The 18,649-nt window shown below is 34.5% G+C and overlaps 1 protein-coding gene across 5 annotated transcripts in view; it reads left to right on the top strand.

Annotated features, from left to right (window-relative positions):
* Positions 1–18,649, top strand: part of LOC120428864 (guanylate cyclase 32E) — an 84,819-nt gene that overhangs the window by 32,653 nt on the left and 33,517 nt on the right. For all 5 annotated transcript variants that reach the window (XM_052708440.1, XM_052708439.1, XM_052708438.1 and 2 more), the window contains exon 3: positions 12,139–12,915. In XM_052708440.1, the coding sequence (XP_052564400.1) occupies positions 12,627–12,915 (289 nt within the window). In that variant the 5' untranslated portion in view covers positions 12,139–12,626. The remainder of the gene's footprint in view (positions 1–12,138; positions 12,916–18,649) is intronic.

The following is an 18,649-nucleotide window of genomic DNA, read 5'->3' as shown; positions in this document are numbered from 1 at the left end:
ATGAAGCCCTTATCACCGGTACACCCTATATTATCATCAATTTCAGGTGGCATGTCGGCGTGCGTATTAGCCTGCGTGACAATTGTATAATACCAATGTAAGCCATAGATAAAACGTGAAACACACTTACTGATAACGTCATTCGACTAGGAATTGCTGTTAGATTTTGCAAAACAAGCAGTTCCAGTCATGCGGTGGACTAATTTTGCGAACAATGCTCTTTTTTTCAAATTTCGATTGCATTTAATGTCAGTCACATTGTTATCATCGCGCACGAACCACAAAGAATGCCTTTCTTAGAATTGAAATTAGGTCTGTCGAACAATCCCAACGTACCCGGTAGCCGTCAGCCGAGTCAAGTTTGTTTGACAAACAATCCCAGGGAATCTAGGTCAAACGGTTCGGCTGCCAAAAATCGAACAAATCATTACACTGATACGCCTCGGGCTGTGTTGCGCTTCAATGACTTAAATATTCCTGGAACTCAATTAGTCCTGGGGCTATAGGTGTGTAATTTAATGGAAAAAAGTTGATCCCTCGTTATCGGCATTCTTAAATGAAATTCCTACCAAGGAGGCAAGGTTAATATTATGTGCAAATCAATCTGACTGGATTTGCACAGAGTTGGTAGGATTACACAGTGAAAATCGATTAAAAAGATTCTCAAGAAAATCGCATCAGAAATCTCATCGTTGATAACCTTAACTAGAGAACGGATTTTCTGATCAATTTGGTTTCTTCGGTAAGGTTGTAGGTATTGTTTACAACTTTTCAGTAAAATATCGGATTTTTTTAAATTACAGTCGACTCTCTGGCTGTCGATCTTCTCGATATCAATATTGCTCCATCTATCGATGAATTCTTCAGTTCCTTCAAACTGCATACTTCGATTGGCTTTATTCCTCGATAACGTCATGATTCGAATTCCCGGACGCTTCGAAACCCGGACACTTCATCTTGTTTTATTAATAATTTGGATATAAGTTCGCATTATGAATGTCGAATGTGTGTTATTTGATGAATTTCAACATCAACTTTCGTTTAAAGTTTGTTTGAACGCTGTAGTTAATGCCAAAACAATTAAATACAATATAATAATAATTTTACCAAAAATGTGAAACATTTCACTTGAAATATTTCATAGGCGTTCGAAGCACCGGGAAGGCAAAGCAGAAATTTATGGTTTCGATTTCCTTAAATTCTAGCCAATTTTCATATAAACTATCGATTGTTTTGATGTTAACAGCTTATTGGAGACTTACAGAATTCCATTGACTAACATTTCAGTCCAAATTTGTGCGATTCATTAGAAAAAACGAGTGTCCGGAATTCGAAGCAAAAGTGTCCGGATTTCGAATCAGCTTTTATCAGTGTCCGGGATTCGAAGCACAACAAGTCATTTTAATTTTCAAATTCTAATGAAAAATTGTTAGAAAAGACATATTTTGCATGCATTCTCTTAAAACTGACTGTTAATACTACATCCTGATGATATTTCTTCATTTCCAACTTATTACATGATTTTTTGTCAGCTAAAACAAAAATGATATGCTACTAAGTGTCCGGATTTCGAATCATGACGTTATTTTCTCTTGCTTGAAGGATCTCTTCCTCGACGGTCCCTTGGATTCTGTTTGCTTTAAAAATCTCTCCGGTTGTCAATATTGTCACTATCTCATGGCTTGCATAGACATTTTTCTTTGCGAAACGAAGCTTTGAAGGGTGTTTGACATTAGTTTGTTTTTGTTTCCTGGACGTTGCCATGATTCTCTCCCATAGCTGGGTACCAAGAAAAACATATTTTCAATCGAGTCTTCATTTTGCATCGTTCTGTAAACTGATGATTCTCTTCCTCGACGGTCCCTTGGATATTGACAACCAGAGAGCCGGTTGTAGGTATTGTTTACAACTTTTCAGTAAAATATAGGATTTTTTTTAATTATCCATTTTTAATTATACTTTCAACACAAAAAAATGCTCAAAATAATCATTTATGAAATAAAAAATAATCATTTTTGGATACACTTTAACCATGCATTAGACTACGACAAACAAACTCGCACTTTTTGACAGTTTGGCCGTTTGCCAGCTTTGTTTGTATGCCTGCATGTGTTTGCAGAAACGCCAGTCTGCATACATTTTGCTTTGTATGTGAGTTTGGCAAACTGTCAAACACGAAAAAGTGCGTGTTTGTTTTTTGTTTGCCATGGTCTAATACCTGCTTTAGATGACACACGGCGTGTTTTCTGGGCAACCTTAAGGAGAAAAAATAGTCATCTCTACTATCAAATGTGTCTTATAGGAAATTTTCTCAGCTTTCCAATGCTTCTAAGAGCGAAATGTTTCATCGGGAAATTTCTGAGATATCTAATTTTTAAGTTTTTTGTTCTAAATTCCTGTATTATTTATTGTAAACTTTATAATAACTATTCTGGAAACTTGTCAAATTATGTTTTTCATGTGTCATTTACTCATAAAAATGTGCAAAATAAGGCAAGAAACAACTTTGGAGAAGGTTGCAAATCGCTAAACATTTTTAAAATTAAGTTTAACCGAGTTTTTTAATGTATGGGATTTATTCAAAATTGAAAATCATAAAACCGTCTTAAAAATATTATTTACAAGAATTAAAAGATAATCACACAATTTTTGTGTACAAATATTACGCGTCTGCTCTTATTGAGCTGATTTTTGCAGGTTTGAGATTGTTAAGTTTATTAATGGATTTTTATGAATAAATATGATACTTCTTAAAGCATACATGAACCGGGAACATGGATCCAAAAGATGATTTTAAATCGAAAATGTACTACCAATTACTGTTGCAAGGTTCAAAAGTCATATTCCCATGTGTATGAAATAACGAAAAACAAAATTTACTGTTGAAAATGCATTTAAATGTAGGAGTAAAATTTGTATGTTTTAACTCTGAATGTTGAAAACACTGCCACATACATTTTTTGGTTTAAACAAAAATAAAATATTATTTAACAGAAAAAATCAAATAAAATGAAAAAATAAAAAATAAAGGAATTTAGAACAAAAAACTTACAAACTATTGAAACAAAATTTTTATTTTTAAAACGTTTTAAAAAGATAAGATAAGACTTCTATAATATTGCTGATTCCTTGATCATTTCATACAAAATAAAAAATATAAAAATCATTTCATACTCATGAAAAGTTTTTGTCCTGAAGCTCGCTACAGTGATCTATAGTTCAATTTTGAGTATATTACATACAGTATGTAAAAAAAGTATTTACACCCCTTGGGCACTATGCACATTTTGTGATGAAACATGTAAACAATTTAATGTTGACATAAACCTAGTACTACGTTTTGTTCAGAAACTCATGCCGAACATTTTGCTGCAAAAAGCTCATGAAAATATGTTTTCTATAAAAAGTTATATAACAAATACTATTACAAAAATAAAAAAGGTGCAAAAAAAGTTTGTACACCTTTCGAAAAATTAACATAAATAAAGTTATTTGTTGACAAATCACCATAAATCCAGTCTCCCAACTCCAAATAGGCATCCTTGACTGATTAAAAAAATAATTTGGATTGAATATAAAGTTTACTAATTACTTAGTATAAAAGTTTATATAACTCTGGAAATTCTATATAAAACTTATCTAAACTTAATTTTGCAAACTTTCAATTTAACTAAATGTCAATATATTACCATAGAATTGCTAAATAAACATTTTGGAGTGGGTATAACACCGTTTTGGGGGTCTTTGTATCGCTAGAATAGATTTTTCGTTGGAATTTCGTACCAACCCTGAATTACGTCGTCGAAAAATCCGCCGGCATCCGAACCGGTCCACAATTCACAAGTTAACCTATGTGGCATCGGAAAGGGCATAAAATTTCCGATCTTTTGATACCCATACATCTAGGTTTTCTATAAAACCCACGTTTTTAAATACCTGGGCAAAAAGTAAGTTTGATCCACGAGAACAAAAATTACGAAATTCCATACATTTTTGGCAGATTGCTCTAACGAAACCATAACAACGTTTTTGCCTAGGTATTTAAAAACTTGGGTTTTATAGAAAACCTAGATGTCTGGGTATCAAAAGATCGGAAATTTTATGCCCTTTCCGATGCCACATAGGTTGACTTGTTAATTGTGGACCGGTTCGAATGCCGGCAGATTTTCCGACGACGTAATTCCGGGTTGGTACGAAATTCCAACGAAAAATCTATTCTAGCGATACAAAGACCCCCAAAACGGTGTTATACCCACTCCAGAATGTTTATTTAGCAATTCTATGGTAATATATTGACATTTAGTTAAATTGAAAGTTTGCAAAATTAAGTTTAGATAAGTTTTATTTAAAATTTCCAGAGTTATATAAACTTTTATACTAAGTAATTAGTAAACTTTATATTCAATCCAAATTATTTTTTTAATCAGTCAAGGATGCCTATTTGGAGTTGGGAGACTGGATTTATGGTGATTTGTCAACAAATAACTTTATTTATTTTAATTTTTCGAAAGGTGTACAAACTTTTTTTGCACCTTTTTTATTTTTGTAATAGTATTTGTTATATAACTTTTTATAGAAAACATATTTTCATGAGCTTTTTGCAGCAAAATGTTCGGCATGAGTTTCTGAACAAAACGTAGTACTAGGTTTATGTCAACATTAAATTGTTTACATGTTTCATCACAAAATGTGCATAGTGCCCAAGGGGTGTAAATACTTTTTTTACATACTGTATTTTATATCCATGCAATTGATTAATGTTTGGTTAAGGAAATATGATTTTTTTTTCATAAAAATCTAGTGATATCCTAACTAATCTCAAACTTGCAACAAAAAAATCGGTTTTATCAGCTTAATTCAAGCTAAATCTGAGCAGAAACGTGATATTCGTAATCAAAAATTATGTTATTATCTTTTAATTATTGCAAAAAAAAAAACATTTTTAATAGGGTTTTATTATTTTCATTTCTGAATAAATCTCATGTATTCAATAACTCGGTTAAACTTAATTTTAAAAATATTTAGCGATTTGCAACCTTCTCCAAAGTTGTTTCTTGCCTTATTTTGCACATTTTGATGATTAAACACATGAAAAACATAATTTGACAAGTTTCCAGAATAGTTATTTCTAAGTTTACAATTAATAATACAGGAATTTAAAACAAAAAACTTTGAAAATAGATATCTCAGAAATTTTCCGATGAAGCATTTCGCTCTTAGAAGCATTGGAAAGCTGAGAAAATTTCCTATAAGACACATTTGAAAGTAATGATGACTATTTTTTCTTGAAATGTTTGTTCTAGAAAACACGCCGTGGACAAAAAATGCCATCCTTTGAGCTATGGCTCAAAATTGATTACATTAAATTTTACGAGAAAAATATTGATCCTTGCACTGAAACTTGGATTTAGCCCGCACTTTTATCTCGCACTTTTGACAACAAAATTTCCAAAAACTTGGCAACCAGCAGTTGTTTATTTTCATTTCCAGTCGCAGTTTCCACCACACTGGACATTCGCACTTTAAAATTGCGATTGACAGGTGAGCAACATCTTCTCGCTTTGATCATTCTTTGAGAAAATTTAAATTCCCCAAGCCAGTTTGACAAGTCGCAATAGTGCGATCGATAGCAATAATTTAGTGCAAAGTCCAAGTTAGTGAGAATTGCGCAATATACAACTTAGTTTTTAAATGTAATTTTAAATTTGCATCCAATAAATACTGAAAAGGTCTGAAAAAAATTCTTGGAAATTTGCATCATCAAAAGTTGAACTCCCATAGTAAGTATTTTTTAATTATAGATTTTTTGTTAATATATATTTCAGGGGACCAAAAGGACAACTTTTGCGCAAGAATTTTGAATAGTAAAAAATCTGCACCGTTTTCAAGTTATATGCATTTAAAGGTTTTTTTTTTTAAATTTATATTTATTCAAATTTCTTTTCCATGTACATTCATTCAGTTAAAATATTATTGAGTGTCCAATCACAAACGATGACTTTTCACCTCAATTTTAAATACTAGCAACTTTTATTTATTCATGAAATATTGTAGCTTTCGCTATTCAGTGATTTCAAATGTAGGAGGTCCTACATGTACAAAAGGGAAAAGGGATACCTTAAAACTAACTTATAAACTATATAAAGAGCGGATCAATGCAGCTGAAGACTGCAATGATTTTTGTCGAAATGCATCAATTATCTTATTGGACATAACATCCAAAGTGTCAACTTCGGCTAATTGATGAAGTTCACTGGTGCTGAACCAGGGAGGAAGTTTCAGAATCATTTTCAGAATTTTGTTCTGAATCCTCTGAAGTTTTTTCTTCCTGGTTAAGCAACAGCTTGTCCAGATCGGCACAGCATAAAGCATGGCAGGTCTGAAAATTTGTTTATAAATTAACAGTTTATTCTTGAGACAAAGTCTAGAATTCCTGTTTATAAGTGGATACAAACATTTAATATATTTGTTACATTTAACCTGGATATTTTCAATGTGATCCTTGTAAGTAAGGTTTTTGTCAAAACCAAGTCCAAGATATTTCACTTGATCCTCCCACTTTAAATTTACCTCATTCATCTTTATAATGTGATGACTTTTTGGTTTAAGAAAATCAGCCCTTGGTTTGTGAGGGAAAATAATAAGTTGTGTTTTTGCAGCATTTGGAGTAATTTTCCATTCTTTCAAATAAGAATTGAAAATATCCAAGCTTTTTTGTAATCTTCTTGTGATGACACGAAGGCTTCTGCCTTTGGCGGAGATGCTTGTGTCATCAGCAAAAAGTGATTTCTGACATCCTGGGGGCAAATCAGGCAAGTCAGAAGTAAAAATATTGTATAAAATTGGACCCAAAATGCTTCCTTGAGGGACGCCAGCACGTACAGGTAGTTGATCAGATTTGCTATTCTGATAACATACCTGCAGAGTACGATCCGTCAAATAATTTTGAATAATTTTCACGATATAAATCGGAAAATTAAACCTTTTCAATTTCGCAATCAAACCTTTATGCCAAACACTGTCTATGCATTTAAAGGTGTTATTTTCTTTAAAATGTCCAACGTTTCGCATTGTAAAAAAACTTCATGAAGGAAAAACTCCATTGCAAAAAATATGTTTCAAAGGCTAAAACAATTTCCTATAATTTTCTTTAATTGATTTTACTAGGGACTCTCTAGTTTTGACCATCGGATTGCTGGTTACTGATATACATGCTCTTAAACTATAGATTCTTCGAAACATTATTTTTTTTACAGTGAACTAATAAGCACAATATTTTCCAACCACAATATCTCGGAAATTATTGGTTCAATTTTCAGTGCTTATAGCAATGCGGATTTTTTGAACAAGAGAAACTTTTTAGAAGGGCTAATCACTTATTTTGAACATTTTCAAATGGTAGGATACGTATTTTTAAATGGGCATTTCGGTTTGTAACATTTTGTGCTCAATTCAGATTTCATTTTTTTAATCTTTTTTGTACTGTGACTCGAATCCTAACGGATGCGGAAACAGTAAGCTCTTTCGAAACGCCATTTTCAACCATTTTAACGAACGTTACACGACCAGAGGCGGAGAGATTCCAGACCGAAGGATTTGCCAGACTTGCCACACGACACAATCTGAAGCTGAAACGAATAGAAGCATGTGCGGGGATTAACTTCGTGTCTCATATGCATGGACAACCGCCGGGAATGCAAATTTAAGCTCGGTGATTTGGGTACTAAATTTATTACCCGACTGCTCACTACTGGTAAACGTCTGGTTGGTGTTCCTTTCTGCGAAAAAGGACTCACTCCCTCGGAGATAGGAGCGATGTTATCGGATAGAGTTGCTGGGGAAATTGCACCAATGTGGAAAATTTCACCACGTGGGTAATGACGTGTGTATCGCAAAGTTTGGAAGCTTTAGAAAAGTCGCCAAAGTTTTGATTAGAATGTTTTATTTTGTTTGTCTTGAACTTCTCTTAGGGAATGTGTCCACAATTTAAAAGATGTAAACAGATTCACTTTCAAAACAAGTTTTCAACACATTCCCTCAATTTTACATGTCGCAGGTAATTTCATGTTTCGACATACCATAAAGCAAACCACTTTAAGCTGAAACTATGGACAGTTTTACGACAAGCTTACATTTAATGAGGGTTGCTCTCCGCACCGTCATGACCATAATTCATCCTACAATGTCAGAGCGAAATAAATCGCGATTTGTCGTAAATTTGCCCGTCGTTTGAGGCAATTTCCAAATCGAATCATCGGTCTCCAACATCGAGCCGATTGCATCAATTGAATTTTCATAATTCAACATAATTCACTTAGCATGGGAATTGATCCAGAACTAAGTGGGGAAAAGTCCAGAACCAACATCGTTTTGACATGTAGAATTAATAATAAATAATTTACGATCCTATTAGCACATATCTTTAAGCCGGGTACTCCGGACGCTGGTTTCGTCAGCCAACGACCGTTGAGCGAACGGGAAATCATGATGTTTCATAAATTTCCTGTGCCACACATCTCATATTGGCCAATATGCTTTGGATTTGAGTGCGTCGAGTGGAGGATGTGTGAGTCATGGGTTGTTTTTGCAGATGGAACTATGGGTTGAAAATGGTGAGCTGCAGCTGGTTGCAATTTTAAACAGGCCCCGCACAGAATTCACTAATTGGCTGCAACTGGTCAGCATAAGACCACAGGGATGGTTTGCCGTGTGGTATTCTATGGTTTATTTATGTTTGGCTTAAATTATTGGTTTTCAATACCGAGCTGTAAGATGAATTGTTTATTGATCATTGGCTGCGGAGTAAATTAAATATCATAAAACGGGGGGAACAAATTCATGTTTTTTTTTTAATTTTGGAGCTTAGCAGACGTTTATTTTTAAAACTGAAGGGCTTCATAATTGATTATGATTGTTTGGGAAAAATCGCCAAAATGAATGGATAAAAGCCACTGTTTAATTTATTAGTTGTGGATAGCTGGAGTAATCTAATCCTCATGATTTTTGGGATACAGGATCTTCATTGGATTCAGTCTAACTTTCCAGAAGACACCATATTTTATGGGCACTGGGGGGTACCCGGATTTGGGCCACACTACTTTCCATACGATTTTGGCAGCTATCTATGCAATAACGATATGTGTAATCGAAAATACGTATCTTGGAAAGAGATTGATGGATTGTCTTCAGCATGGGAAATTTTAAGAAAGATCAAATTATAACAGAAAAAAGATTTTTTGTGCCATTTGGGCTTCAAAACAACTCCCCTAAATTTTGGAGTGATTTGTAGCGATTGGCACTTTGTATGGGAAATCACACTTTTTGTTCCTTAAGTTCTGTAATTTATATTTAGAACAATTCAACACAAAAGCGTTAAAATTTAGAAAATTCTCTTAAATTTTCCCGAAGTACAGTGCTTTTTTGCTATACATAAAGCACCCTAAAACTGGTCCAAAAAGTGATTTTTAAGCTGTACTTTATTCGGAAATGTTTTAGAAAATTTTTCTAATTATACCGCAGTTGTGTTGGTTCAAAAATTAATTGGAAAATAAAAGTTATAAAATTCAATATGTTTTTTTCACAAACATTTCCATACAAAATAAAAAGGCAATGCGCAATGTGTGGACGCAACCAATCGCTCCCAAATTTTGAGGAGTTGTTTAGAGGTCTAAACGCAACCGAAATACATTGTTCTTAAAAATCAATCATTTGAGCCACCCTAGTATTTTTTCTGGGGACCAAAATGAAAAAAACAAACTCAAATTATTCTAATCTACTCAAATCTAATCTAAACAAACCCTATCGCAGCGAATTCTGGGGAAAGCCTTAGGTTAGTTTACGTTTTCTTTAAGAGAAGTAAGATCTGGCATTAAAAAGGACATAAAAATCACTTAAGTGGTTATAAGTGTTGCCAGATCTTCGATGTTATGGACTTATTGGAAGGTCTTTTGATCACCTGTGAGGTCGGAGATGGAACCAGATAGTTTTCGATAAGATAGATTTGAAGCCGGAAAAGACATAAATATCACTTAGGTGGACATAATTTGTGACAGTGTTGTCAGATCTTCGAGCTTTTAGACTCGTTGAATTGTCTTTTTTCTACCTATCAAACGATTTATAACATGATGATATTCGATATGATTTCCAGCCATTTATTTAACATCCGGATATATATGTGAAAACACATTTTTATGCATAACTTTTGAACTATTTTTTTTTAATTTGTTCTATGGGACCCTAAACCAAGTCAAATGCGACCTGTTTGGCCTACACCGGTTCAGCCAGTGCAGGGAAAGCTCAGTGACAGTAACACACAGGCACAGTGAAGAAGGCAAAAGGATCAAAATTGACTGCATGTTACCGTCATCAGGGGTGACATTGGATCTGGGGGGTGAAATTGGGTCATTCAAATTTCATGTCAACCCCGAAAATGGCACCTGAAGTTATCTCTAAAGTGCTTTACGATGGCAAATTTGGTTTTACGGTTTTACGAAAATTAATGTCAGGATTTTTTTTGTTCAAGTTTATTTAACAATGAAGTGCAATAAAATTAAATCTATTTAACATCCATACTTTTTCTTTGAAAGACATTTTTAGCATTTTTGGGCATGACATGACGGCTATAATTTTTTTATGTTATTTAAAAAAAAATGTTACTCTTTTCTTGACTTTGGTCAGAACTGACAAAAACATAACTGGAGTTTTTTGCAAAGGTCCATTAAACCAAATTTTCAGTTTTTGCTTTTTGGGTGTTTCTTAATACCCCTGACTCAAGGTGGTTTCAAAAACACCCAAAATGGACTTTTTTTTTAAAAAATAACTCCCGATGTTTGCAATTTAATTTTCACTATTTAAATAAAATATTTTGCAACAATTTTGAAGACTTGCCTGCTCACTTCTTATTGAGCTATTCATCACTCAGTTTTTTTGAAATTTCGCTGTGAAACTGTCAACTTTTCCTGTTTTTTTTCTGGAGAAACGAAACAGCCAACTTTTCCCTACCAAAAATAACTGAATGGAAAATTAATACCTTTCAATACCTGAACTTTTCAACACTTGTATCAAAAAGTAACATTTTTCAATATTTTTTGTTTTGAACGGTGAATTGAAGTGTTTTTCGGAATTGCAAAAAATGTTTTAAGCAACTCGTTGCAAAACTTATTTTTTTCAGAACTCGTCGTATTTATCCAACTCGGTAAACCTCGTTGGATAAGTGTACAACTCGTGCTGGAAAAATCTTATTTTTGCAACTTGTTGCATAAACTACTATTTCGATCGGGCTTAAAATTGGACTGGGTATTCCTTGTCCAACATAATTTGACCTGTGGTTTTTGGCCCTGCCTACGCTGTGTTAGGGTATTTTTTAGACCCAATTTTCGTCGATTTTCGCAAAAACCACATTTTCAAAAAATCATAACTCCGCCCCACTTCTATCGAATTTAGCCCTCTTGGACGCAAACGAAAGGTAATTGATTGGTTTTTTTTATAGAATAATAGCTTGGAGTTTCGGAAATCTAGCCTTTTATTTGAAAAGTCGTATGAAAACATGAAATGCGTTTTTTGAGGTCTCGGGACCAAATAGCCTATGTCAGATAAGGGAGCGTTCTTTTATTACGTAACGCAGTAGGGGGGAGGGGGGGTCGGAGGCCGTGTTACGCTCCATACATTTTTTAAAAATTTGTATGAAAATTTTGTTACGAATGGGGGGGGTTGGTCAAAAATCTGATTTTTTGCGATACGTAATAAAAGAACGCTCCCAAATATTTCTATCGGATTTCTTGTACAATTTTTAACATATTATATCTTTAAATGGCGAAGTTTCACTGGGTCGGTTCAACGGAAAAATGATGAAAACGAATAAAAACACAACTTTTTTTTCCTCGAAATCTGCGATAACTTTAAAATTTGAGCGATTCGAAAGACGAAACTTTTGGCACCCAAAATAGCACTTTATAAGTAACCAAGACAAAAATTTAAATAAAAATAGCAGAAAAATCAATAATTAAACATCAGCCAAACTTTTGAACATTTGAATCAAAATGTAAAAAAACAGATTGCTGTGAAATCGATAAAAAAACGATTAAAAAATGAGACAGAATTAAACAGGTAATTAAAAGTTTCTTTTATTCTCCATTTCAGATCCTCAAACTTCACCACGAGCTCAACCAAATCATCGCGGGAACAAAAAGTAACAAGCTGGAATCACAGCCCAGCCACTTGGCCGCCAACGGCAGCTATAAATTGATTACGTTGTGTTGCAGCTGCAATGTGTGTCACGCAAATTAATTAAAAATGTATCACAAATCGAGTTAAATTAAGTGCACCGTGAAACGAGCGGGGGGAAAAAAGAGAAGTCACAAATCGAGTTTATCGTGTGAAAAATTGCAGCCAGTTGTTTGTGAAGTGTGTGTTACTACTGGGTGTTACCCCAATTAGAGGTTGATTTGTGATAAGCGGAAGTGTTGCCAGCTCCCCCGAAGTGTTAAATGTGCCCCGATAAGGCACGTTCCGGTTGCTGTGAAATGAGATGAAAATTCCGGGCAAAAAATGTTCGATCGGTGGAAAATGGTATTTAATCGATTAGTGCTCAATCGTGATTGTGTGCCACGTGTTGGTTGAGGGCTAGCATGAAGACCAGTGAGGTCAACGCCCGGAAGGCCCCCGCAGAAGTGGAAGAGGAAAAGGAAGAAGAATCGACAGCCAGATACCACGTGTGCAACAGGTGGCCACCGCCACGTGGGGAAAATCACAAGTGCAAACGGTACCGCGTCGGAGCTAGATGTAAATTGATGCTGGTGGCAATCGTGGTGATAATTTTAACCAGTTTCACCGTGATGATCGGCGGCGACGTGTTTACCGTGGGCTACCTGACCGGGTCCCAGCGGAGGCCCGGCGACCGCGAGTATGCGAGACCAGGTGGGTTTGAGGGTTCGGGGGTGTGTGACTCGTAATTGGATTTGTTATCACCTGATGGGTTGCAGTTATTTTTTACTCATCGTGCGGGAAATCAAAACTAACTTTTGCTATCGAATAAAACCATATTTTAACCGATTCATTCACTATTATAAATTAAACTAAAACGACCCCTCTTCGATTTGCGTGAAACTTTGTCCTAAGCGGTAACTTTTGTTCCTGATCACGAATCCGAGGTCCGATTTTGATATCTCTGACGGAGGGGCGGTACGACCCCTTTCATTTTTGAACATGCGAAAAAAGAGGCGTTTTCGATAATTTGCAGCCTGAAACGGAGATGAGTAGGCTTAGTAGGGCCTCAATTACAAAACACAAAATTTCACGAAAATTTCGCGGAACATGAAAAATGTTAAAATAACTCTGAAAATCCTTTCCATCTTACACATCCTTGTCACTTTAGTTTCCGTTGAGACTTCCTTTAAAGAAAAGCAATTTCCAGACACCCAAACAGAAGTTACAACAGTATGCATGCACGCAAAACCACGTGAAATATGTGACTCCATTACACATTAGCATATTCATGAGAAGTGAGGAAAAAAGTGTCTCCCCACAAGACGTGACCACCGCATGTAATGTTATGTGTCTGTAATGCATGTAGCTTTTGATAAATGTGACCGCTTATCACTAGGATATTATTCAAAGGATACTTTTTTCTTGTTTCTAGACATGTATTTTGACTTTATGGTCGCTCCGTTTGTCTGAGATTCAATTTTTCTCTTGCAATTTTCCTTCCAAGGTACAAAAGTTTCAACATTAAAAGGATTTCTTTAATTACATTGGGCTCGTTTCTCGTCCCAACCGGAAACGCTCCCAAGAAAGTTCTTTTCTCCACGGAAGATAAATTGGATTGATTTTTCTTCGAGCTGATTACGTCTGTGTGTTGTAAACAAACACACACACTGGGTTAGGTTAGAGGGAAGAAGCTTCGCAGCACGAGTAGCGTCTTAGTCTTCATTTCCGGTCGCCAAGAGCTTCCATTTCCGGTGCTCCTGGGTGTTATGGCATGCAGGCTGGGCTCGAGCATCCTTGAGTCAACTAAAATGTAGCGCAAAAAAGGACGACAAGTGCGAAAGTGGAGTCTTAATTTGGTGTGACTATTACCAGGATTGTTTGTGATTGCTTAAGTGACTTATTTGCAGATTGTTTTACCTTTTATTCAATTTTGTTTTCATAGTCATGTTTCAAGGATCAAACGTTTCTACAAATATTTCCAACCCTATGAGACAATTATAACTTTAGTAACTCTCACTACCACTGCCAACTTGACTGTCGCAACCATTCTTGCAGAGAGAAATATAGTGCCCTGGCAGAGAGGAAGACAGATGAAGTTGATTAATTCATTATCTCATCACTTAGACCAGTTAGTGCTTTATTTATCTTTTGTTGGCGTTGGCTCTGGTGCTAATTATCGCAGTCACTTGCAGGCTGGTGGGATTTGAGTGAGAGCTAAGTTGGCAGCATTTCCTTGGGCCACATTTCTCCGGTAAATAGTTGTAAGTGGTGCAAGTACACATAAATGTGATGCAGTGATGATTATGTTGACGAGATGATTGTGTTTTGGTAAATAAGATTTGCCTTGTGCCTTTTTCAAAAAAGGTCTTTGTTAATTTTGTTACTATATTTTTTTAAAACAAGAAAGTTATAAGACAGATGTCAACAAAGCCTTTTTCCATTTTTTTCCATGTGGGACCCCTAGTCTCAACATTTGAATAAAAAAAGTGTTGCTTTAGTTAAAATTTGATTATCAAATAGGGCGGTTCGTCGCTGTTGCATACAAGCAAAAAAAAAAATTGCATGCAATATGTGGGAGTAGCGAACAGCACTAATTCTCCATACAAACTTTGGAGAAAAGCCATTCGGCCTTGCCTAAATATTTTTGACAAATTCAAAGTGCACGTGTTTCTGGGGATCCCAAACTTCAAGCTTCCCCTCGAGTTGAGCCTGCGCAGTCATTTTTGTCAATTTTTGTAGGTCAGTGTTATTGTTCTTTTCAAATCCCTAACAACACATATTTTCCCAATAAAAGTTCAAATGCTTTCTAAACCTTGTGAAAACCTGTGAAAATTTGAATTAACAAATCATTTTGTTATTTCTTTTGTAAAAGCAAACTTGACATTTTGTAAAATTTTAACAAACAAAACTGGATGAACATAAAAATTTGATTCAGCAAAACACGTTTTATTTTAAAAATGTTTTAAAACGTGCATGTCCTAAGCAATCTGATAACAAAGTAAAATTTGTAATCTGTAAATACGACACAGTTTTTTGAATTCCCAAATTTCAAATTTATCAGAGAGAAATTTCAGCTCAAATCAGGAATTTTTCTAGTACTTATGTATCCGACCCTCCCCGATTTCAATGAAACTTTGTAGACATGTTATTTTAGGCCTATATAAGCCATTTTTGTGTATATGGAGCCAATTGTACTCGAAAATAACATTTTAGAAAAGCGTAAGTTATTTAAATATTTTTGCATTTGGATTTTAAAAATTACTGTATCTCGAAGCCGTTGCATCGTATCAAAAAGTGGTCAATGACAAACTTGTAGGAAATTAGACGAGTTTTCTAAAAAAAAAACACTGAAATAAAAATACACACCACTTCTATGAGATTTTTTATTTTTAAGTTTAAAAGATGTCACGATTTTTTTTCGTTCAAAATTTTTGAGGAAATAGCCTAAGATGTTACAAAAAGACTGACGAAAAATGCAGGATGGTATGTCTCTCCTTAAAAAAATACAAAAAATCATTTACTAAAACTGTTTTTTAGAAAAGTGGTCTAAACGTCAAAATTTTCAAAAATCGATAGTGAGAATCGATTTCCCAGACAATATTGACCATTGTCCTATGTCCAATCCTTGGGAAGCTACAGCGGTTTTAAAAATAAAAATGTTGAAAAACGGTTTTTTTTGTGGTTTTTGGCAATTTCTATATGACAGACTAGATTTTTCAGTCTCAAAAATATTATTACCGGAAAGCTCGTCCATTTTTCCATAAGTTTGTCTTTGACAGCATTTCAATATGATTCGTTTGAATATTTACGTAAGCTTATTTACTATCCAGGTTTCAGGTTTTGACGTTTAGACCAGTTTTCAAAAAAACAGTTTTAGTAAATGATTTTTGATTTTTTTTAGGAGAGACATACCATTCTGCATTTTTCGTCAGTCATTTTGTAACATCTTATTCTATTTCCTCAAAAATTTTGAACGAAAAAAATCGTGACTTCATCTAAAAATTTAACTTTTAAACTTGAAAATAAAAAATCCTATAGAAGTGGTGTGTATCCTTATTTCAGTGTATTTTTTTCAGAAAGCTCGTCTAATTTCCTATAAGTTGTCATTGACCAATTTTTGATACGATGCAACGGCTTCGCTACAAAAAAATTTATATAACTTACGCTTTTCTCAAATGTTTTTTTTCTAGTGCAATTCGCGATTAAAAGCTTCATAATTCCGGCAGATGGCGCAAAGCATCGAAGAATGACGATTCAAATTTTCGCTGTTCGGTTACATAGGAATGCAAACTTAAAATTGAATTTACAGCTCTTAGAACAACTTTTGAGAAAAAATTCAAGTAGTAGGAGTGTAAACTTTTTGCCCTCTATAAATTAACGCATTACAAAAATTAAAAAAAAATATTTTGAAAAAATAATATTGTTTAAAATGATAGAGCCTCAAAAGTTAACAAAGTATCAGCTCGAATTTTTGCTCAAAAGTTATGTTGAACGCTGGAATTTAACAAAACAGAATTCGCATACATAACCTCAAAGGGCGGAAATTTAAATCGACATTCTTCGCTCTGTTCTGCTACTCAACACTAGGTGTCGCATGTCGTTTGGCTCTTGAACGGCAATTTCCGCCCTTTGAGGTTATGTATGCGAATTCTGTTTTGTTTAATTGCCGTTCAAGAGCCAGAAGAGACCCAGAAGGGTCATTTTTTCATTTAGAACAATTTTTTTCATTTTAAAGTTTCGTGTTTTTTCTAACTTTGCAGGGTTATTTTTTAGAGTGTAACAATGTTCTACAAAGTTGTAGAGCAGACAATTACAAAAATTTTGATATATAGACATAAGGGGTTTGCTGATAAACAGTTATCGTGATTTTACGAAAAAAAGTTTTGAAAAAAATGGTCGTCATCGATCATGGCCGTTCATGGTCACCCGCGACAGACACGGACGACGAAACAAAGAGAAACGCAAAAAGTAACTTTTTCAAAACTTTTTTTCGTAAAATCGCGATAACTCGTGATGTTTATAAGCAAACCCCATATTTCTATATATCAACATTTTTGTAATTGTCTGCTCTACAACTTTGTAGAACATTGTTACACTCTAAAAAATAACTTTGCAAAGTTAGAAAAAACACGAAATTTTAAAATGAAAAATTTTGTTCTAAATGAAAAAATGACCCTTCTGGGTCAATGTAGATTCGAAAAGTACATTAAATTTCCCATAAAATGACATGTTCCAAATTGTTTTACAGTCGAGTAACGGAAAATGGGTGAATTTTTAAAACGTTTTTAGTGTTTTTTCGATGAAAAATACGTTTTTTTCGGAATTCTGAGTACGCCATCAAATCGGGCGTCTAATTTTACATAAAAGTCCCTTCGACACCAAATTTCTATCTCATCACCGTTTCAGGCTGCAAATTATTGAAAAATACCTCTTTTTTCGCATGTTCAAAAATTGAAGGGGCCGTACCGCCCCTCCGTCACGAGATACCAAAAAACCCTTAGGACAAAGTTTCACGCAAATCGAAGAGGGGTCAGGGCAACATTTCCCGATTTCGTATGAGTTGGTAGAGAATTACCCATATAGGACATTTATGCGAACATGCGTAGTGTATTGATGTATAAAGCATTTTGTAAAACTTTTGTTTGAAAATTTCAAGTTTTTGCGCGATTTTTTATGAAAATATCGGGAGCATGGAACCGATTGAACGTCAAACCAGCAAGATCTAAATTTGGCTCCGCTTTGGCTCAAATTTGGCTTGGAATTTCTTTGGGCAAAATAAAACATTTTTTTTCCGAAGTAGCGAGGTCCGAAAATAACCGAAAACACTCAGTACATTTTATAAACATAGATGAATGAAAACATTATTAGTAGTCGGGATCGAGAGTCCATAGCTGAAAATATATTTTTACAGATTTTTTTGGATGTTTTACGTAACGTGCCCAAGAATGGTGCAGATCTGAAAAAAACGGATTTCGGAAAATTAATCGAACTAAAAGCATCATGCGTCTCCAGCAAAATGTGCTGGGAACTCATTTTAATGGAGATGGAGATACGTGGTACTTCAGAATCCTGTTTAGAGTGCACAGCATCCAAAGACTTTGTTGTCCTTTTATTCTGAAATTATCAAACTTACGGACCCAATCATGCATCAATCTGATTGCTAAAATAGTGAACCTTTGTTGTAAATTTATTTGTAGAGGGTATAAATAAATAAATAAAAAAAATATATCGCATAGTTTTGATTGGTATCTTCTTGGGTGTAACAAATAATTTGGTGCAAAAGCTTTGGTTAATGTGCACCGTTAATGGAAATATCCTGAAAAATCATATAAAAATATTTTTAGCTTTAGCCCTTTGGATGCTGGTTTGACATTACTGATTCCTAAAACGCAATCGTGCTGTATTTTATTCTACTGTCTGTCTATAAAATTACGACGTACACACA

This window comes from Culex pipiens, chromosome 2, assembly GCF_016801865.2.
Source record: "Culex pipiens pallens isolate TS chromosome 2, TS_CPP_V2, whole genome shotgun sequence".
In the NCBI taxonomy this organism is placed as follows: Eukaryota; Metazoa; Arthropoda; class Insecta; order Diptera; family Culicidae; genus Culex; species Culex pipiens.
The sequence above is the reverse complement of the archived record's forward strand: the minus strand, read 5'-3'. Positions and strand labels throughout refer to the sequence as shown.